The 23,822-nt window shown below is 42.5% G+C and overlaps 1 protein-coding gene across 3 annotated transcripts in view; it reads right to left on the bottom strand.

Annotated features, from left to right (window-relative positions):
• G3BP2 (G3BP stress granule assembly factor 2) overlaps positions 1 to 23,822 on the bottom strand; it is a 52,991-nt gene that overhangs the window by 9,528 nt on the left and 19,641 nt on the right. For all 3 annotated transcript variants that reach the window (XM_083179150.1, XM_083179152.1, XM_083179151.1), the window contains 4 exons: positions 4,251 to 4,424; positions 2,361 to 2,451; positions 2,140 to 2,242; positions 706 to 886 (listed from right to left, as the gene is read on the bottom strand). In XM_083179150.1, the coding sequence (XP_083035276.1) occupies positions 706 to 886; positions 2,140 to 2,242; positions 2,361 to 2,451; positions 4,251 to 4,424 (549 nt within the window). The remainder of the gene's footprint in view (positions 1 to 705; positions 887 to 2,139; positions 2,243 to 2,360; positions 2,452 to 4,250; positions 4,425 to 23,822) is intronic.

The following is a 23,822-nucleotide window of genomic DNA, read 5'->3' as shown; positions in this document are numbered from 1 at the left end:
CAATGATTTTGATGGGGGTGGACGGATTTCCATAGCAGGACGCTATGGGAAGCCGTCCACTTGGCTGGTAGAAAATCCTGATGGACAGCAGCGTCTGGCAATTAGAGAGTGCACATCAACTCTCACTGCCGGGGCCAGAGTTGGATGACCTCAGGACAGTCGGGATTCTGATGGTCAGTATAAAGACATCGAAATCCTGACTGTAAAAATGCCTGACAGTCAGGATCCTGACTTACAGGGGCTATACTCCCACATGGGGGTTCCACGACTACCCCGAGGGGGAGAAAACCTGTGACCAGTGCAGCAAGCCAACAAGTCTGCAGCGTGGTAAACCTACAAGGGGCTGCTGGGAGTACCGGCTGTCAGAATCCCGACTGTCAGGGAGCTATACCACACCCGCCGAGTCATGCTCATGCACACTGGGTGGTTTGGAGCTGAAAGCAGCTCAAAAGGGCAAGTGAGCCGCTTTCAGCTCAATAATTGCCCAGTGTGTATGGGCCTTAACTGAGTAAACTAAAGACCGCTTTTCCGTCTTCCAAATAGACTTAACACCGGTAACAATACTATGATTGCAGTCACACATCTTTACATGGAAAACATTTAGCAGTTTCCTCCTCCCACATAAAGGAAGAATTAACAAAAGTTACCAACATGACTACACTGCATGAGCAGATGAATTACATAGATAAATGTCAAATATTCAACCTTAGGTGGTTCTTGTGGGAGAACAATAGGCTCAACAGGAGGTGGTGTGGGTGACTTTTCCTCAATTTCTTCAATGTTCTTTTCTTCTGACTCAGGTTTCATTTCATCACTCTTTACTTCTTGTTCTGGCTCTGGCTCAGGTTCATTAATGGGCTCCTCCAAAGACTCCTCTACACCATTACTGTGATGGGGGGGGGGAGAATACAACATAAATTAAAATATCTTTAATAAAAAAAAAAAAAAAAAAATCTTTAATAAAAAAAAAAAAAAAAAAAAAGAATACAGTCACTGAAGAGACAAAAGCCTGCTCTTAACTGAACATAACTCTGTTGCCAACCAAAGACAAGGGGATCAAAAAAGGTCCATAGCGGTGTACACGGCACTGCCCTGAAATCACAATTATCCCATCTTACTGCCCCATAGACCACAGAAAAAGGAGTTACAGTGAAGAAGGTGAGAAGTACAGCATAAATTCTGAGGTTCCACTATCTCAATGGATTCAGAGAAAGGAATTAATGCAAAACTGAGGGGGGGGGGGGGATTCTATTTGCCAATGCAGCCTACTGGGCAACAGTGTACCGCCAAAAGCTGAAAAACGAAAACACATTATAAAACGTGCAGCATGGGAAAACGGTTTCCCAAAATGACAGAAGAAAACTACTTAAAATGCCTGCTAAGACCAGAGCTTCACAAAAAATTAAAGAAAATCTATGCATTAGATCATCATTGGCTACCATTCCTGAATGATATTTATGCACAGGGACCCGTGGTCCAAAAGTGATGTCCGCAGGTCATCAAGTAGCCTTCAAATCCTTTTAGGACTTGGATTTAACCTGATAACTTTTTTTAAACCACTATTGAAAATAAATGTATATAGGAGCTATGCTAATTAACAACCTCTAAGATATGACAGTTGTGTGCACAAATGAAGCCAAGGTGATTGCACAATTGGCCAGATGCAACCCAGTTCAGAAAATTTTGCAGCCTCCTGTACTCGACATCCCTCTGGCAGTTTTTAAAAGCCCCTTAATTCCCCAGCTTACCTCCCCTGTCCACTTCTTAGGGAGCCAAGATGTTCCTACAGCTTGTCAGCATGGCTTTCTGCTTCACCTCAGTAAAGAGGGAAAGCAGGAAATGTGGCGCTGTAGTACATCTACCCCAAAATTGTGAAGACCTGAAAGTACTTTTATTAAAGTCAGAAACCACCAACAATATTCTTTACAGTAACTTAAATTGGTACGGTGTATTAAAAGCTGCATTTACAGTAGCTACATTAACACCACAATAATAAACCACAAAATCCTATAACACAAAAAGCCCATACATGTTACTGGAAAGGAAAGACTGTAGTGGTGTCAAATGCTGAATTATAAAAAAAAAAAAAAAAAAAAAAAGTTGCAAATAAAGTGAGAAAAGCAACAGATCTGCACTTACGACACTGGATGGGAATCATAATAAGCATTGCTTGAGTTCTCTTGCACGGGTTCAGGAGATGGTTGCCTCTCCTCTTGCTCCTCTTCCACTTCTTCCTCAGATTCTGCGATTTGGGATATTCATAAATAAACTGAAGTATTTGGGGTAGTGCATTTCACAGTATGAATGCAATACGTAGAAAATTTATATAGACAATATTATTTGCTGGCTCAAACACTTACCTTCATCCATTTCGGCTTCTGAATCACCAAAGACTTCATCCTCATAGCGAAATATGTCATTGTGAACATAGAATTTATTTGGAACAGATCCCTACAAGTAATAAAAAAAGGTAACTACTGTAAGTCATTGGTAAATAAAGGGAAACCATCAATTTTATCAATTTAAAGTGTCTAATAGTTTTTATACGTATTTGGAGGAATTCAATTAGACCCAAGACTTCATGGTTGCAGGTGGTTCTGGTTGATAGATCTACAGTGTCTGGATAAGGGTCAAAAGGTAAACGGTTTTTGGACTTTCATACTTTACCATTCTGAAATAGCAATCCACGTGGATGGCAAAAGGTGCCAAGCAAAGCGAGGCACCTTGCCCAAAGCATGGCTAACTAAGAAAGACATGCAATGGTACGAGTTACACAAATTAGGGGTCCATGTCAAAACATAGACAAAAAAAAAAGGGGAAAAAAAACTCATGTCGACATTTGCATGTGTCCACCTTTTGTTGTCGAAACTATTGACTGTCTATCCAGATTAGGTCTATCCAATAAGCCACACCTGCTGCAGCACCAGGTTTTAACACCTGGAGCTATTCAGTTAGCACCTTGTTTTCATACTCAGGGGTAGATGTATGAAGTACCAGGTACATTATTACTTCTCCCTTATCACTGCTTCATACATCTACACCACAGAGACCTAGCTTTGGCTTAACTGCTAGCTCCCCTCAGGAGGCTGAACAAAAATCCATGTTAAGGTAAACTACAAGACTGGGGTAAGTGCCATAGGTAAATTAATCTGTCTCAAACAGTTTTAATAGGACACGAGAAAGAAAGGGACTGCTTTCTGGGGAGCGCACTGAAAAAACACTCATAAAATATAACCTTTAATAGTTTGTCGTTAATATTCCCAAATTTACTATGTGGGAATGATAGTTACAGCAAAAAATAGGGGTTAAAATCATTTACATACAAACATATACACACAATGTGCTCAAAGGAAGGAAATGAAGTGTTTTAAATTTACAATCAAACAGTTTTAATTAAGATAAATCGGCTATATAGTTCTCATTGGTTGATGATAAAAGGGCAATCAATCGGTTTGTCATTTTTTGTATGGTCTTAAAAGAACCATTAAACAGTCTGGGCCGACAAAGATTCACACAACACTGTTGAAATAGAAGGTAAATGTGGAGATGAAATCTGGTGATGAGAGTGGTCAGACTGGTAATAAATGGGGTGGGTTCTGAAGGCTGCCCAAAGAAGCTTTAGAGACATATAATGAGTCACTTTTAGTCTACGGCTAAAACAAGAAATTTTATTTAATATTTGGTTAATTTAAACATAAAGCAAAGTTGCAACTCAAATTTGCCATTCTTCACATTTTTAACTTTACAGTACTTCATATGTTATGGACTATAACTGGAGTTCCAGTTTGACATATACTGCGTTTGGGTGTACAACTAACAACTTTAGGGGTTATTCAATTGTTCTGAATGCCCCCTGTTGGGCACCTATAGTAATGGGTTCCTTAAGGGAGAAATTTCACGGTTTCTCCTTTAAGGAACACATTAGTATTTAACCGGAAAGTGGAAAATTATATTCTACAGCTAAAGGTCCTCTGACTGGAGCAACAGCAGAATTGCTCCGGTAAATGCAAGGGCAAGGGTGTAAAACAAATACATCACCCCTATATGTCCAGTGTGTACAGATACTAAATTTCTGAAAAGTTTAGTAAACACCAAGTATTTCAATACAGCAGAACCCAAATCAGCTTAGAAGTCATATAGACTTAGAAGTTTCTAAGCAAAATATGCTTTAAAAAAAAAAGTACTCAATAGACAAATACTTTATCATCTACATTAAGCACTCGTTTTTATTACATCAAAAAGACCCTTACTTCTGGAGCAAGAACAAAAGTCTGCATGAATTTTCTCATTGGCTGGCCATTATTGGAAAGTTCACCCATGACTTGGACAACTACCCCATCACTCAAAGTAGCATGTGCATCTACATGTCGAATTTTGGTGCGACATTCACTGAACTGAAGGGACATCACCTTCTTATGAATCTCCTGTAATAGAAAAATAAATAAATAAAAAAACACAACTAAACACCACATACAGCAAATGCACAGGGATATACAGTTTACAGATTATAAAATAACAGATTGGGCAAATTTTACAGTTGTAATAAAGAACAAGAACCTTGTAGAAGAACATAGCAAGATGAGTTTAGAACAAATTAGCAAATTTAGGGATAGTTGAAGCGGTTAAGCGAATGACTCAAATTAACCAAAAATAATCTTATATTATACAAATTAGGACCTCTCTGGAGCTGAAAAAGCATCTTTTGGTAGGTTTAGGTGTTGAAGCATTAGAGCTGTACTAAAGCAAATATTTATAAGTGTTTGCAGAATGGCCCCAGTTAACGATCCGCAGTCACCTGTGCATGCACAGATGAAGGTGGTCAGAAAGGAGGGAGTGCGCATCAGCTGTAGGATGCAGCATACACAGTGCGATAAAAGGAAATTTGTCTCATCTTAGAGGAAGATTACATGACTGTTAAACTAGCAAGGACTAAAAGAAGCACTTGATTCAGTCTAGACATGTGGACACACTAAACTTTCCATGTGGGGCCAAATGCAATGCCACTTCCTTTAAAGTCATAAACAATCTGCTTCCTGGCCATCCAACTTTAAAAAATGCAGACCTGGCGATATACACAAGTGAATACTGTAGCAGTTTCAGAAAGAACTTGAAAAGGCCTGCCTTCCAGATATTTTAAGGTGAAGTCAGTGAATTTTTGCAGAATGGAGAGTTCTTGAGCAGGCTGTGTGAGAAGCCACACTCCCATATTGGGAGAACCCAAGTGGACCAATAGAAGCAGAGAAAATGAATTTACCCCATTTATAAAATCTCATCTTTTCTTACATCTGCTGGAGGACATCCTAAAGTTGTCCTTGTGGGAGGGAAGGCGATCAAGAATCTTGCAGCACCAGACGACCAATACTATATTACTTGAAAAAAAAGGTATCAAAACTTTTAAAAAGGTAGCAGCACAACAGAGGTGATTGGCATAAGCCCAGTGCAGCCCATGATGTACTAATTGACCTGGTGGAATGTGCTAAACTAGATGCAGACGGAGAGCAAACAATGGAGATACAGGCCTGATGGATGACAGTAAGAATAAACCTGGAATTAGTCTATTTAGGAGCGAACCAGAAGCAATGCAAGCAACATACACCAAAATAGCTGGAACCACACCCCACAAGTGGGAAGAGGAATCCGAAGAGAAAACTTAACCACATTGGGTTGAATGTGAAACATATTTGGTAGAAAAGGCTTCATCAAGAGTTCAGCTACATTAGGTGCCAAATTCCAACCCTCTCTGAAGCAAGGGCCAAAAACAGAGGTTTCAACATTGTAGAATTTGAAAAATAAAGTTAAGATCCCAGTATGCCAAAGGAGGAACAAACAGTAGGTGAAGATGAAGGACTCCATGCAAGTCTGGAATAAACACCAATCTGCATTGAAAAAAAAAAAAAGTGTTTCCGAACTTCCAGTCACAGACTGCCGCACCACGGAGAAGGGATGCCAGAAGATCTGAAGAGAGACAGAAGGTCAGAGTACCAAGGTGAGAATTAGGGACAGATAGGGCCGCCTGGACTCAAGTGCCGCACACTGTCCTGCTTCATGAAGAGCTATAAAAATTATTGTTTTTAGTCAAGATATTTTTCTATTTGCATTTTTTTCCCTTTTTATTATTTTTTAGGCGGTCATACTTGTGGCCATGCACATACATTGATCATACCACTTCCAGGGTATAGATAAGCATTTCCCAGCATCAGTTCTCAAGGCAGTGTCAAGGCTTTCCTGCCAAGTAAGTCTATCCTTAAAACCTGGACTGTTAAGCTGTGTACACACACAGCAATATGATCGTTAGCAATATAGTGCTAGCAATATATTGGTTAGTGTCCTGTTTTTCATCAGCGACCAGAGATGGCCTCTAATGAAAATGACACTGCCGGAAGAAGAGGCGGCAGGGGAAATCACTGGTCGGAAGAGCATGCTCCTCAGACCAGCGACTATTAGGGGGCTAAAAATAGGAGCGCGCACCATATCCATAACCTCCAATCGCTGGCAAGATGTTTGTTCAGCGACCATATTGGCAGTGGTTTTTGCCCGTGTGTACGCACCTTTAGAGTACCATAAGGACTGTGGTTGGGAACCCATGGTGTAGATGCTGGCCATTTACATTGTCCGCCTCCCAATTTTTGACCCCAGGAATGAACAAAGCTACATCCCTTCCCATTTTAGCACACTTGCCGTTTCTGGCATTAGAGGTTGAGTATCCCTTATCCATAGTTTCCAGAATTAAATTTTCATTTTCTCTTTTTGCCAAATACCTACTGAGGAAATGATGTGTAATTGGCACTAAAACATGTGCAAGAAAATAATTGCTTAGTATTCATATTCAATGCCTGAGATGGTACAAAAATTTTGTTTAATATTTTGAAACCTTGTTTCATGCACAAATATCAATGTATGTATTTCATGTGTTTGATGTATATATAACATAAATGGCAGATACCTCATTGATTATTCTGGAATATTTTTATATTTCAGTTACCCAAAGCTCTTCTGGTCACAAGTATTTTGGATAAGGGATACTCAACCTGTACTATACTGCTTTAATTTGTCCTTTAGCAATTTATATATTCTACTGCTATGACATTTCTGTCTCTGCATTCTATATACGCACCCCAAATGAACAAAGACACCAAAAAACTGATCTGGTTCCATGCTCGTGATCATGGAATTCAAGAATTCCATTTTTAAACTCTCCAAGATAAATCAGAATCAGCTTTATTGGCCAGGTATACTAGTGTATATTAGGAACAGTTCAACAGTGACAGTACAGATACACATAAAACATACAGGTATATGCTAATCCTGGGTATTATAGAGACAGGGAACATATATTTGCTGGGCGGCACAGTGCCTAGGCAGACATTTGTGACGCCACTAATAGTTGCAACAGCCAGGCAGGTATACTGTGTACACAGGCATTAGAACATGCCTCAAAACACTGGGGCGGGGAGGTCGGCACCTATCCTATTAAACTTATCAGTTCCATAATTTTTGATCCTCCATGAATCTAAAGACTATTTCCCTTAATGTCAACGGCCTCAATTCACCTACGACAAGAGCTATGGCCATACAGTTTATGAACAGACGCAACCCTGATGTTTTAATGTTACAGGAAACCCACCTCAAACCGCCACACCCGCCAATCTCTTCCAGAAAATTTCCTGTGGAAGTCGAGTTGCACACACGCCATTTTAGGATAGTATGGCCGCCATTTTGGTTCGCAGAGTTGCGCTAATAAAGTTTCCATACCCGATTCTGTGTGACAAAGTGGACCAGAAGAGTAGCCATACTATCACACATAAATTCATAAATACATACTGACACTAAGTAAAATGTAGTTAAAGGTTTAGAACGCCACACATAGCTTAGTTAGCCCTGCATACATCTGTCTGTATCATGTTTAGTACCGTTCCGTTTCACATGCGTAGTATTCCGGTCATTGCGAATATTTCGCAATAGACACGGCCCGATAGTTATGGACATAATTCCATATTCCCAAGACAGTTTCGGTTGAAAGTATATAACAAAGGAATCTAGATGTAACCGGTTTCTACAACTGTTTACAATCCCTGCCGACGATACTAACGAACAAAGGACTCCTAAAGTTCACTCCCCTGCACCTAGTCAAACCAGGTGTATCATCTTACCCCCCAATCACAGCGGACCTGACATACGATCTCTGACCAATAGGAATGGCCTTTGACCTCCCCTTTCTGACCCTATAAGATAGGAGACCCAGGGCTGCCTCGGTCACTTCGGCACATCTTTCTTTCCCTGACCTTCAACCGGGCTATAGTTCAACCCTGAACGATAGCGAGCTCTGACCGGACTGAGCTTCGCATATTTGATGAGATGGTAACGGTTGCATTCACGGTATTTATTCTTATTGTATTGTTGGCTGATTGTATCCTGTATCTGTTTCTCTTCCCCTTAGTAGAGCCTAATTATTGTATCCATTGTTAGTCTATTGCATTACCTGTTAAACCTGTATTTTCTATTCCTGTAACCCCCTTTTGTCCATTAGGGACTTAAATACAACCTTTTTACGGAGTTCTTATCTCCTTACTTCTATATTGTGGTTTGTGTCTGTTATTCGCATTTAGCGATAAAGGTATATTACGGACACTGTCCTTAAAGGTATATTCGCAGATTAGAGACAAATTACTGCGAAGGAATCTCTTATTAAGGTATTGGTTCTTGGGTGTATAATATACAATAAAGGTACGCTACGCTGCGCTACGTTTTGTTCGCACGTAGTTAGGTATAAAGGGTACGCAGGTTACGGACATAATACGTAACTCGCGCTTTTCACTTATTGTTTCTTTGGTCATATTTAATCGGCATTAACAATGGAGGGCTCGTCCGTCCGTTACACATTCTGGAGCTCAGTACCAGGCGCGCGGCTTGACCTATACCAGCAAAAGGGTGGAAGTATTATTATCCATTGCTGGATAGGCCAGGTCCGCGGCGGTGCGGGGTTCGAGAAGTGCTAGCGTTGAACCCGAAATACAGTAAGTGAAACAGTAAGCCACGTGTTTTAAATCATATCTAAGTGTTTAGTAAACTGTACTTCTGCCTGCCACAAGTAGTTTAACGGGGTATAGTGTCTTGAGTTGCTTGTTTATTACAGTATATGTGCCACGTGCGATAAAGTTCGCACACGTGGAAACAAAGGCCTGTGTTTTATTATAGTACATAGAGGATCCCTTCTGTGCAAAACTATAAACTTTTATTGTTAGTTACTGCAGGGCCAGGGACTCCGCCACGTGGCGATAAGTTCTGAGCCTTTTACAGTAACGTAAAGTGTCTATTGTGTATTTCGCAAGGTGCGCACGCACACGTGCCCATATCGGGAAATTTTCGCATCTTTGTACGTGATTTACGGATTAAGTGCGGGATTTATTTCGCATCTTGATACGTAACTTTCGGACAAGGTTAAAGGATTTATTCCACACTTAGGCGCAATTACTGCGTATAGCGAAACTCGAGCGCAACCTTGCAAATACACTATAGAACACGTGGGTGGCCGATTCATCGGCGGCCTGTGAACAACGCATGTACACACGTGGCTGTTCATTGGCACTGCACATGCAGCACACATAGGAACTCAAAGGTGAACAGTATTAAACCACTAGCTTTATTTAAAACAGTATAGTAATATACTGTGGATAAGGCGGTGATTTTTAAAGAAAATAAGTTTTTTTTCTTTTTGTTCATTTTCCAAAAACAAGCAACTCAAGCATTATTTTAATATATTCCTATAGCTTATTATAAGGGATTTATACCTGCATAAGTATCTAGTGAAAAGCTACCAGCCTGGGAAGATTTTCTGTACAGAAATATTTCAAATATAAGCATAAGACCAAGGTGTAAATAGCGCCCAGTGTGAAAAATAACTGAGGCGAACGGGTGTGTGACGGCACGACTCAAGCACAGTGTAGTCCAGTGTAGGACAGTCCAGGTAGGACAGGGTGCACGTGACGACGTGCACATAGGAACTGCCCCTTCAGTGGAACTGATCCGCTAGGAGGGTACAAGAAGATACATCGGAACCCAGTGATCCGATTAGCTACTTTAGAAAATCCAGTTTTTGGGGGTACAGGAAAACAAGTTTGTTGTACCCTGGAAAAATTAGGCCGCACCTTGCAAGTTGACTAGAAGTTCGCTGCTAGTTGAAAGACTTGGTGATTGAGTATCATACCTCGTATCCTTCGCACCCGCTTGATTGTGGGACTGTTCTAGGAAGCTGAAGTAGTGAGTGTTTGGGGAGCTCTCAGACAAGTAATAACCCACCGGTATCTATTAAGCTGTGAACGTTTATTCCTGTAATTATGGGTAATAACGGGTCACGCTGTGATAACGTGCATGTTAGGAAGGAAGCAAGCCGACCAAAAGGATCGGCGGCTTTTATTATGTGCTGTAAGCACGGTGAACGCGCAGTTGTTTACCAAAAGAAATGGAAGAAGATGACACAAGGCAGCAAATTAGAATTTCCCAGTGTTGGTGGCTTTGATCCAGAAATCTTAGCAGTAAAAGATGAAATATGTCTACTCTCCAGTCGTAAGGAGAGAATGAAGCACATAGATATTCTTAAATTGTGGCAGAAGGAAGGACAGGAACAATGGGGAATCAGAGGTCTGGCAATACCAGATACAATCAGCCACAATAAAAATGCAACCGCTGCCGCAATAGAATCAGCTCCCCCACCCCCATATGTGCCGAAGAGGTTAATGACTCATAAGAAAGACATGAGTAATAATGTATCCGTTGCTAACTTGTACCCTGTCTTATCCCCTTATAAGGAAACCCGAGAGGAAAACGAGCAGCTGTTGGCACTGGCCGTCTCCCATGCACTTAACATGCTTGAGGGAAAAGCTCAACCCGCTGCTGGGGCTCCAGCACAGGAGGAGGAGACGGCTGATGCCAACAGCATAGTATTAGACACAGGTAAGTACACACAACACAGCACAGAGATAGTTGTTCCTGGGATGTTGTCCAATGGTGCAGGGGGGATACAGATCCACCCTCTGCACACAGTGGAACCTCCTTGTGGACGGGGAGACGGGGATGAGGTAACGCCTGTAAAGGATAGTGACATGCACAATACATGGACACGATTGGAACGTCATTCAATCATCAAAAATTTCCCTGATCCCAGCAAAGATCTGGCAAAGTGTCAGAAATTTGTAAGGGAGCGAGGAAATTCAGATGAGCCCACCAATAAGGATTGGCGATACATGTTGAGAGCTTCCCTCCCTTCACACATAGATGTCCAGAAGTTCATTCGAGACAGTGGTGTGGAGGGCGATAAGATTTTAACTGAACAGGGCAACCAGGAAAATATACGCCTAATAAATATACAATTGGGTGTATATTTCCCAGCGACGGTTGAAAATACCCTAGGGTTCACCATCACACAGAAAGATGGTGAGTCCACCAGCGGATATTTCAACCGTGCCTTACAGGCGTTGCCAAAACACTCTGGTATCCCCAGGGACAACATACATCTTAAGGGAGGGATTGTCTCTGTGCTGATACAAGGTCTTAGGGAAAATCTGAGAACCAACATAGAAACCATTCACCCCAACTGCAGACAGATGTCAATACACACTTTAAAGAAATCTGCTGTTGATCTGGACAAACGATTTATGACAGAAAGACCAAACCAAATGGTATGTTTCAAATGTGGAAACAAAGGACACATAGCCAGACATTGCAGGGTAAGTAACCATAGGAAACATAACACATATGTAAGTAACTGGGAGACACAATGGGAAAAGACAGGTAGGTCTCAACACATAGCCATAGCCCCACCTAGTAGCCAACGCCGCCCTAAGCATGACACATATATGCAAACAGGGAGTAGGACACACATACACCCCACATCCAGGTAACATAAGACAATATCTGAGGGAGGAGCCTCAGATATGGGTAAGTGGAATAGTTTAAATATAAAGTTTTTTTTGTATCAAACCCGTTAACAACATTCCCTCCTGGTCTAGGTTGTGCCAAGCAATTAGTAGCAGCAAGTGGGGTAACAGGAAAAATACAGCATTACCCACTGACGAAACCAGCAGATGTTACAAGCGGGCCTCTGCATACCAAACACTCTTTTCTGTTGGCTGCAGCGGCCCCGACTAACCTCCTGGGTAGAGATTTACTATGTAAAATGGGATGTGTCATCTATTGCACCCCTGATGGGGTATTTCTGGACACTCCTAGAAATCTTACACAAGAAGTGCAAGATATGCTGGACAGTCCTCAGAGGTTAATGTTGTATTCCACTGTTATAGAGTCAAATCCATCTAAGGTAGCTAAAAACTACAGCACAAATACAGAGTTCCCTTTGAACTAAAGATGGGAAGGACACAGGATCAATGGCAACCATAGCTTCAATAGAAACCCTGTTAAAAACAGAAAGTATAGCGCCCCAAAGTACAGCTTCACCATTTGAAATCTGAGGTTGAGCTGGAAAAATACCCAGTGAAATAACAAGGTTCCCAAAAGAGAACTTTTAGCTAAATACCCCTAGACACAGCCCATAGTCACAACCACACTGGGAAACAGAAAGAAAGGGAGGGCTTACAAATCAGAACAGGAGTTGAAAAGGGTAAGAACCAAATAGTTGAGAGCCAATTCCCCCATAGTGCTAAATCCTAGTGTCATAAAAATAAAAGAAAAATTTCCTGTTGAAAATAAATGTACACATTACTGTCATAAATATTTTCTACTTTTTTTTTTTAGTTTTTCTCTCTCTCTTTTTCCAATTTTTTTCTCCTTCCCCTACTCTTCTGTTCCAGAAACCTCAGAGAGCCACCAAGCCCCTCCCCCGGGTCTTGCAAGATCGCACACTGTCCTTACGGCCCACAAATGGGTAAATACCAATACAATGGGTTAATGATCTATTGTTATGTCCTTTCCTCATCCACAGCACCAGCAGTTGGCGATCAACTTCTGGTGTATCCTCCTGAGGCAGGACATAAGGTATCTCAGGACGGATTGCGGTTGCGCCTGAACAAGAAGGGGGAGGGGGGGGAAATCTGGGACACATTAGTAACCATAAACCCACAAATCATAGAAAAATAGTTGGAAAGATTTGTCGCACTCCCAGCAGAGAAATACCCATTGTGAATATGCAGTACCCCATAAAGCGAGTAGTCAATATATATATTTTTCAGTAAATCTTGAACAAAGTCCCAGTAACTTTAAGCATTGCTCCTAATGTTACCCAGGGCAACCACAGCCACCATCTTGTGAAAAGCAGTCCAAGTAATGCACAAAGCATCCCCCTTCTACAAAGAATGAAAAGGGTTGTAAAACGCATTTACATATAAATAGGTACAATCGCAAAACCCATGTCTTCACAGACAAATGTGGATAGTAAAGAAGAAGAAACAGGCCTGATTACAGCCTTTTGCCATGGGTAAAACTGACACAAGAGACCATGTGATTTAGAATATTAGACCTGCTGAGGGGGCGACAGATATAGTGACGTAAGAAACCTGGTGATGCCAGCCTGACCAATGTCGTACTGCAGTGTGCAATTAAACCCTATTACTTGAGCACTTCATACTTGTCTACACAGTGTAGTTGCCATAGCACTACTGGTAAACAAAACTGAGAATGTGGTGTTGGGGTGTGTTTTCACTGTTTATGCTCCTCATATAGTCTGGACACTCCGAAAATTCTGCCTAAACATGTGAAAAATATTCATCAGCCAAGTTCATTAAATGGGAACTTGCATTGATGTTACCAGTAAAATGGGTAATATTGTAAACCCAGCAACACTCTTACCAGGTGTGCCCGCCAAGGCACAAAGGGTGGATTGATGCTGAGGTTGCTGGAATGGTGGAATTTAGTGGGAGCCGAGACGAATATGATTGCATGACATGTTTGAATCAGACCTTTGCAGCATGCCCCCAAAGGGTGGTAACAACCCATTGGAAGAGGTAATTCATTTTTTTTTTTTTCCCTCTCTCCCTCGTTCTTTCCACAACACCGAGAGGGGAAAATTGTACACTGGCTATACCGTAATAGATGGAAAAGGCATAGTAGAGGCTGAACCCATTGGACGTCTCACTCAGCAACAGCAGTCTCATTAGTAGTACTGCGGGCTGAGAGAAAAACAGCCAATATTCATGCCGACTCCAAGTATGTTTGTTGGGGTAATACAGAAGATCTTAGGCCCTATGGCGCCTCAGATGTTTTGTTTCAGTAGTTGGCACTCCAGTGGCGCAAGCGTTGTAAGTTTAAAAGATTCCTGACAGTCACACAGCTGCCGGACAGAGTGGCTGTTATCAAGTGTAAAGCCCACATCTTCGATGAGGATTCAGTGTCACTTGATAATGAACATGCTGGCAAGGCAGCTGGGTGAGCCATGCGCTCTGCGGATAATGTTTGTGTTCCCCCTGTAAATGTCAGTATATTCACATAGAAATACAAGATTTGTGTCCCCTGCAGGAGAAGCAGTCTGGAAGCCGAAGGGATGTGGACAGGAATAGAAAGATGGACAAGGAAAACCAGTGACTCTGAGAACATGCCAAACTGTCAGGACAGAGATAGCCCATGGCCTGACGTGTCTTGACAGGGAAGGTATGGGGAAAATTAGTCCGAAATTACTGGTGTGCACACAGACAGGTAAGTCGACAGGATCATGCCTTACTTGTCTGGGGGAAAGAAACTGCAACGGCTGTTCCCACAGAGCCATCTCCACATCCCTCCTCCAGCAGGATCCTCTGCAGGTAATACAAAATTGGCTTTGTACAGTCCACTCTAGAAGCATTCTAGTTATTTATATGTGTTGACGTTTGTGTGTATAGATATGGCAGCCCAGAAGCACCCTTGAGTATGCAAGTATATATATATGAAAGGTTTAAGTCATGTGTGAACCTTTAGGGACTGATGGTACACCCCATAATCTCTTTTTATTGTAGTAGAATCACTCTCAGAACTCCACCTCATTTGTCCCCATCAAAACATTGCTTGGCGGGCAGCCACAGGTTATGGTAATCTAACAAGGAGATCCTAGACCACAAATGCAAGTGATTTATCCACACCTGGAAAACTGCAGCAAAAGGACTTTGTTGACACCTGTTGTGAACTGTCATAACCATGAACCAGGAGATGATGTTGTTTCCCCTGCTTTGCCATATACAGGTTGCTTGATAGACCTTTGGAAAGAACCACCCCAAATCTTGTTGACCAGCACTACCTCAATAACAAAGTCGCAGAGAGAGATTCGGGTACGTTCGTCCTACTGCCAAAGGAACAGAAAGCCAGAAGGTCCTTACACTCGAGGGCGAAAGAAAGAAATCGCTAAGAGGCACCATTTCGGGAGGACTGGAGAGCAGCTAAGGTCAAGCAACCTGTACAAGCTACAAAAGGGACTGTGACACACCCCACTGGTAACAGGTTGGAAGGATCACTAACAATTTTTTTCCTTTCTCAGTTTTCTCTATTGTTGTGGGTCCTATTCTTGTCTCCCCCCCCCCCCCCCCCCACTATCCGTTCTTATCTTCAAAATCAAGGACACCGCCGCCGCACTGCTGCCAGGCAGTGGACGAACGATACAGAGTTCTGAGAGTGTGTTACCCGTCCCAGTTTAGGTCAAGGTAGAATCTATAAACTTGACACATTACCCAGGACCGGATGTTTGATAGTGATAATACCATCATACTTAAAAGCATACCAAAAAGAGAGACAACAAAGAGTTCAAGGGTCTGTTGTCACAAACAATACCTACCAAAGGATGCCATATCTGAAAAACAATTGTATATAGTGTAACCACCCCTGTTTTTATTTTTATCCCAAAATTGTACATTATCCTTCATGACCCTGAGTAGATTGTTCGATAAATGCGGCCCATCGTTTATCCATGATCCTGGATCGGCCAAGAGCAGATGGTTTACTCCCCTTATATGTTTATTTCATGGATCCCAATTTCTCTGTTAGGATTATGAATTTCTGTATTGTCGTGTAAAATGTTTTGTACTGTAACAGTTTTATATTTACTGTTAAAGGGTGGACTGTGGAAGTCGAGTTGCACACACGCCATTTTAGGATAGTATGGCTGCCATTTTGGTTCGCAGAGTTGCGCTAATAAAGTTTCCATACCCGATTCTGTGTGACAAAGTGGACCAGAAGAGTAGCCATACTATCACACATAAATTCATAAATACATACTGACACTAAGTAAAATGTAGTTAAAGGTTTAGAGCGCCACACATAGCTTAGTTAGCCCTGCATACATCTGTCTGTATCATGTTTAGTACCGTTCCGTTTCACATGCGTAGTATTCCGGTCATTGCGAATATTTCGCAATAGACACGGCCCGATAGTTATGGACATAATTCCATATTCCCAAGACAGTTTCGGTTGAAAGTATATAACAAAGGAATCTAGATGTAACCGGTTTCTACAACTGTTTACAATCCCTGCCGACGATACTAACGAACAAAGGACTCCTAAAGTTCACTCCCCTGCACCTAGTCAAACCAGGTGTATCATCTTACCCCCCAATCACAGCGGACCTGACATACGATCTCTGACCAATAGGAATGGCCTTTGACCTCCCCTTTCTGACCCTATAAGATAGGAGACCCAGGGCTGCCTCGGTCACTTCGGCACATCTTTCTTTCCCTGACCTTCAACCGGGCTATAGTTCAACCCTGAACGATAGCGAGCTCTGACCGGACTGCGCTTCGCATATTTGATGAGATGGTAACGGTTGCATTCACGGTATTTATTCTTATTGTATTGTTGGCTGATTGTATCCTGTATCTGTTTCTCTTCCCCTTAGTAGAGCCTAATTATTGTATCCATTGTTAGTCTATTGCATTACCTGTTAAACCTGTATTTTCTATTCCTGTAACCCCCTTTTGTCCATTAGGGACTTAAATACAACCTTTTTACGGAGTTCTTATCTCCTTACTTCTATATTGTGGTTTGTGTCTGTTATTCGCATTTAGCGATAAAGGTATATTACGGACACTGTCCTTAAAGGTATATTCGCAGATTAGAGACAAATTACTGCGAAGGAATCTCTTATTAAGGTATTGGTTCTTGGGTGTATACTATACAATAAAGGTACGCTACGCTGCGCTACGTTTTGTTCGCACGTAGTTAGGTATAAAGGGTACGCAGGTTACGGACAGAATACGTAACTCGCGCTTTTCACTTATTGTTTCTTTGGTCATATTTAATCGGCATTAACATTCCTTATACCTTCTATTCTTCAATCTTATCCACCGTGATCTCCCAATTAGCATCGAAAATATAATTTCAGATAAGGGTAGATTCATCATACTCTCTGGTAAACTCAACCACTCACCTATTCTTCTCGTCTGTCTATGCCCCTAATAACCAGCAGAGCTCCCTCTACTTCACCTTTTTTTCTAAGTTAGCGCAATTTTCTCCCTGACCCACAATTATTGGGGGAGATTTTAATGCCACCATACAACCTTCTCTGGATAGATCTCTTTCCAACTCAACATTACCCAACCATGCCAGACTCTCTAAACGCCTCCTCACTCACTTAGCAAGACACAACTTGTATGACTCCTGGAGAGTGCTCTATCCCACAACACCAGGTTTCACTCACACACACACCCCCCCACACACACACTCCATACCAGTATTGATTATATTTTTGCAGACTCCGCTTCCTCTTAAAATCTGATAGATGCTCAAACGATCCCAATTCCCTGGTCGAATGACTTAGCCCACGAACTCAATATTTGTTCCTCCCTACAACCACCCCTAAAACAATGGCGTATTAATGACTCCTTACTCCTCGAACCTGATATCCAATTAGACCTTAACTCGTCCATTGCGGAATTTTACTCCCTAAATAACACCCCAGACAGCTCTCCATCCATTCTCTGGGAAGCTCATAAGGCCACAATTAGGGGCAAATTAATTAGTTTATCAAAAGCACACAAAAAAGCCACTGGCAAAAAAAAAAAACCTCTGGAACAAGAGGCTACCCTTTCCGCTCTCACCCAAGAGCAGCAACACCACCCGAATCATCAGACATACTTGAAGATCCTAGCACTTAAAGGTCAGACACCATGGCTGCCCAATTCCGCTCTTTTTATGAGAATCTATACAACCTTGCTTCCTCCGACTCTACTGCAACCACTAGCCCGGAGGCCCTGGATGAATACTTGACCTCATGCCGACTCTCCAAACTGACCCCATCTCAAGTGGAGTCATTGGACGCTCCCATCACCTCTGACGAGATCCTCGATGCCATTAAATCCCTGCGTCGGTCAGCCGCTCCTGGCCCTGACGGATTCACCAATCTTTATTATAAAAAAACTGGCCCCATCCCTCGTCCCAATGCTCACTCTTCTATTTAACTCTCTTCTACAAGGCCACTCGTAAGACGCAGCCACCACCAGGGCTAACATACTAGTTAGACCCATCGGATACGGGCAATTATCGCCCCATATCCCTACTCAATTCTGATTTAAAACTCTACGCCAAAGTCCTAGCTAATCAACTAGCCCCCTTGCTACCTACATTGGTCCACCCAAGTAGGATTTATTCCCAACCGCCAAGCCTCAGATAACACCAGATGCCTTATAGATCTTATCCACGTTGCAAATAAACGATCAGTAGCAGCCCTGGTGGTGGCTCTTGATGCAGAAAAGGCATTTGACAGGGTGGCTTGGCCTTTCATTCACGGCACTCTGACTCACATGGGTTTCGGAGGCCTATTCCTAGACGGCATATTAGCCCTTTACAACAACCCCTCGGCCTCCGTACTGGTGAACGGACTTAAATCAGCCCAGTTTAATATCAAAAATGGCACACGCCAAGGTTGTCCACTTTCACCCCTCTTATTCCCTATAGTTATGGAACCCCTCGCCACCTGTATCCGTAACAATCCGAACATTCACGGCATCAGTATAGGTCATTCGCATTATAAAATCGCTTTATACGCCAACGACGTCATTAACTCTTACCAATCCTCGGATCTTGTTGTCATCCCTTTTCTTTGAAACTAATATTTATAGTACATTGTCCAATTATAAAATAAATACTTCTAAAATCAGAGGCCTTAGACAATAATCTCGCTCCAGCCGACCTTGCCATCCTTCAAGCAAAATTTCCACTCCGCTGGCAGTCTGATAAAATCAAATATCTCGGAATTTATCTGACTAGATCATACAATGACCTCTACTCGCTTAACTTTCACAGACTGTTCGCTGCTATAAGGTCGGACCTTTCTGCCTGGAGTTCACAATACATTTCCTGGATGGGTCGGATGGCCGCGATCAAAATTATGATTCCACCCCGTCTTCTGTACCGCTGGCAAACCCTCCCCATACACATCCCAGTCAAGGTTCTACAGCACCTCCAATTAGCACTTTTGTTTGGGCTGGGAAAAAAACCCAGAGTAAAACTACGCCTTTTACAAAAAACCCACACTACAGGAGGTCTCGGTTTGCCAGACATTCTTAAATATTACAGAGCTGTCCATATTGCACCCTCTATCCTGTGGCATGCACCCCCCTCTCAGAGTTTGGACATACATTGAAGCCTCCATCGCACACTACTCTCTATACTCCTTGCTATGGATCCCGCCTGCCTCCCGCCCCGTCCTAACTTCTCTTCTACCCACTACCCGACACTATTAATATCTGGAATCTCTCCACTAAACTCTACAAACTGCGCTCTCATCACCCATCATTAACTCCCTTTGGACATCGCCCCTACACTTCTGTTTTCTGACTTTGAATCCCTCCGATCCAAAGTCTCTTTTCCACACTCCATTATCTATCAATATCTACAGCTGCGCCACTTCTGTAATGCTCTTCCCCAAGCTCCTCCTTCCTTGAAAAGATCGCCCCTCAAATCCCTCTGCAGACAGTCCCAAAACACGAAAAAACTCATTTCATCCATCAGACAATCGTTTCTTTTAACCAACCACAAAAAGAAAAACACAAAACTGCTTGGGAATCTGACATGGGAGATGAGCTCAGCCTAAATACGTGGTCCAATATCAGATTAGCTACAGCAAAAAGTTCTCTCAACGCAAGTTAAAGAAAACGCTTATAAGATCTATTACCGATGGTATTTGGTACCAACCAAATTGCACTCTATTTACCCATCCTCCTCTTCCCAGTGTTGGAGATCTTGCAGCCAAGAAGGATCTTTCCTTCACATTTGGTGGAGCTGCCCAGCCATCCAATCCCTTTGGCAGGAGGCTCATGATCTAATTAGGTCAGTTCTGAACATACAAATCCCCTCCTCTCCTTTCTCCCTCTTGAGACCAATCCCATGATCCCAACCTGCGTCACAAAAACTGATCAATCATATCCTCAAAGCAACCAAGTGCTTGATTGCCAAAAACTGGAAGAGCCCTACACCTCCCTCCAAAATTACCCTAATCAATGCTATATTGACAAAGTTGAAAAGATCACTGCATTTCTACACAATTCCACTCCTTTCTTAAAACTTGGTCCCCATGGACAACCCACTTCCAAACTGAGGCCCCTTTGACACATTTAGTTTTGCCATTTTGCTTTCACTAATGCAGTTTTGGGTTTGCCGGCTTCCCCGCACTTGCCCCCCTCCCTTCCCTCTCCTTCCACTGAGGTCTTTTCCTTGTTTTTTGTAGATTCACTATCTCTCATATTTCTACTTTCTATGTACCCCCTGTCCCCTTCTCCTTATTCCTTCCCCAAACCCCTCTTCTCGATCCCTATTCTCCTCCCCCCATTCCTAAACAATTTTTTGGTCTATATTCGAGTTGAGGTCTTTTAGGATCTTATAGATTTGTCTCTACTCGGTCCACTACCAAAGAACAAAACTTACTCATTTGTATGTAACAAAGTCATTGCTTTATTGGTTTTTGTTTATATTGGAAAAAACTTGAAAAATGCAATACTTTTTTTTTTTTTTTGTTTGTCTAGGACCTTGATGGCTAACCTTGACACTCCAGCTGTTTAATTACACATCCCAGAATGCTCTGCATCAGATTAAGCATGGCCAAATAACAAAACTGAAGCAGAGCATGCTGGGATGTGTAGTTCAGCAACAGCTGGAGTGTCAAGGTTAGCCATCAAGGGTCTAGGAGCTGAAGTTTGTATTCTTGGCCCATGTAGCAAGGGCAGTAACAGACACCAAAAACAAAAATTGTATAGCCAGTTGAGGAAAATCTAAATTTTCTACGTGTTGTGAGACAAGCCTGACGTCATCTGTACAGCGCTTGACACCGATATTTGTATGCAATAAGTTCTTGATAATGGTCCCCCGGACCCAAACATTGAACTTGAGTGCCACCGTATCCACCCATATGTTTTCGGACAGTTCACTGTACCTTGGATGGCACCTAGGCAAGTAAACCCAACCACAAGTAATGGAGTGCCGGCCACACACACACACAGCGGCAGCACTTACAGACTTAATGAAGAATACATCAATCAGGTAGCTTCAATGTTTCAGTCAGGAATGCCAAAGGTTTTATAAAAACAGAAACATTGCAGCTACCTGCTTGCTGTATTCTTCATTAAGTCCATGAGTGCCGCCTGTGTTCCTATTTGGGTGTAGCTGCAATGTTTCTGTTTTTATAAAACCTTTGGCATTCCTGACTGAAACATTGAAGCTACCTGATTGATGTATTCTTCATTAAGTCTGTAAGTGCTGCCTGTGTTCCTATTTGTATTTATTATTTGAATTCAAGCTCACAATGAAACATCAGGAGTACCAACACGAGAGGGTGATATCTATGAATTCTATGTGACTATTGTCATGGAAACGGACAAACATTTAGTCGTATTTTATGTTTTAAGAACTGATAACTCGATTGTCATAAGGCAATCAGCCGTTGGTACATTTTTTTAATTCTTATTACACGAATTTATTTACAGTTTCTTATATAGTGCAGCGGATTACGTTGCGCTTTACAATTTTAAACAGAGATAAAACAAACTGGGTAACAGACAAACTTGGAGGTAGGAGGGCCCTGCTGCAAGCTTACAATCTAAAGGGACATAGGAGGGAAACACAAGGGCAGGCACCAGTAATAGCATTGCTTGTCTGTCCAGAAGGGAAGCTATATAATACACAAGTACCTCAGAGTGTTATGCATATGGAACGTAAATATGATAGGCTTGAAAGTTTGGAGGCTAGTGGAGAGTCTTATTGTGCGTGGAAGGGTATTCCATAGGGTGGGAGCAGACCGATGAATGTCCTGTAATAGTGAATGGGAGCTGGCGATACGTGCAGAAGAGAGACGCAGATCTTGCATAGAGCGACAAGAGCTATAAGCTGGTGTTGTATGGTTAATAGCTTTACATGCTAGCAGAAGGGTTTTATATTGAATACGGTAAAACACAGGTAACCAAGGGAGGGACTGGCAGAGTGCATCAGCAGACGATGAGCGTTTTGCTAGGAAGATCAGCCTAGCAGCAGCATTTAGAATGGATTGCAGTTAGGAGACTATTGCAATAAGCAATGTGGGTAAAGAGATTTAGTAGTGTCTTGTGTGAGATAGGGTTGTATTTTGGATATGTTTTTTGGATATGTTTTTTAAATAAATGTAACATGATTTGGTGACAAATTGAATGTGGGGAACAAAGGACAGTTCAGAGTCAAGGATGACCCCTAGGCAACGAGCTTGTCGGGTAGATTGTCAAGTTGTCAACAGTGATGGAGATATCAGGATGGTAACTGTTCTTAGCTGATGGGAATATACTGCAAGTAATTCTGTTTTGGAAATATGGAGATTGAGGTGGTGAGAAGATATCCAAGATGAGATGGCAGAGAGGCATTCAGAGACTCGGCCCCAAACCACTGGTGACGCCTCTGGGGTTGATAGATTTGAGTATCATCTGCATATAAATGATACTGAAATCCGATGAGTTTGCCAAGAGATGAGGTATAGCTTGAGAAAAGCAGAGGACCTAAGACTAATGCTGGGTACACACCAGGACGACTAGGGCCCTATCCCCTCAATCTAGATCCAATTCCGACCAATTGGATGTAGATTGTGTGGTGATTGGGCCCTTTTCTGTCCTGGTGTGGACCGATACCGATCCAATGCGCGGTCCCGCGGGTCGGTCGTTATTGAGATCCTACCTGCTGCAGGTAGGATCTCAATGACGACCATGCAGCCGGGTGAGAGTCGCCATTGGATCAGACCTGCTCACGGTGCACATCGTGAGCGGGTCGTGCCCCCCCCCCCCCCCGCGTCACCGTGAGCGGGTTGAACGAGACACTGACGACCCGCTCACGATGTGCATCATGAGCGGGTCGTCCTGGTGTGTACCCTACATAAGTCTTGTGGAACTCCGACTGACAGAGGTTGTGAAGAGGAAGTAGTCAGAGAACCGAACACTGAAAGAGCGATCAGATAGGTAAGATGTGAACCAGGAAAGGGCTGTATCAGTAAGACCTAGGGAGTGCAGTGTTTGTAGAGAGTAATGGCCTTTAGACTTGGCAGCTACCAGATCATTCACCACTTTAGTCAGTGCTGTCTCAGTGGAGTGTTGGGAACGAAAGCCTGACTGATGCAGTCTAATAGGGTGTGAGGGTGTGAGAGTTAAGAAAGTGTGTGAGGCTAGAGTAGACAAGTCTCTCCAGTAGCTTGGAGAGGTATGGAAGCTGAGAGATAGGATGATAGAGAGAGTTAGGGTCAGAATTGTGTTGTTTCAGAATGGGAGTAATCACTGCATGTTTGAGCAAATCTGGTACTTACCAGTAGCAAGAGAGATTGCAGATTTTAGTTGGGATACGAACAGGAGACAGAATTACCGACTTGTGCAGGTATAGGCTCAAGAGGAGAAGTTTTAGAGTAGGAGGATAAGAAG

This window comes from Crinia signifera, chromosome 1 (genome assembly GCF_055691185.1).
Source record: "Crinia signifera chromosome 1, ASM5569118v1, whole genome shotgun sequence".
Lineage (NCBI taxonomy): Eukaryota > Metazoa > Chordata > Amphibia > Anura > Myobatrachidae > Crinia > Crinia signifera.
The sequence above is the reverse complement of the archived record's forward strand: the minus strand, read 5'-3'. Positions and strand labels throughout refer to the sequence as shown.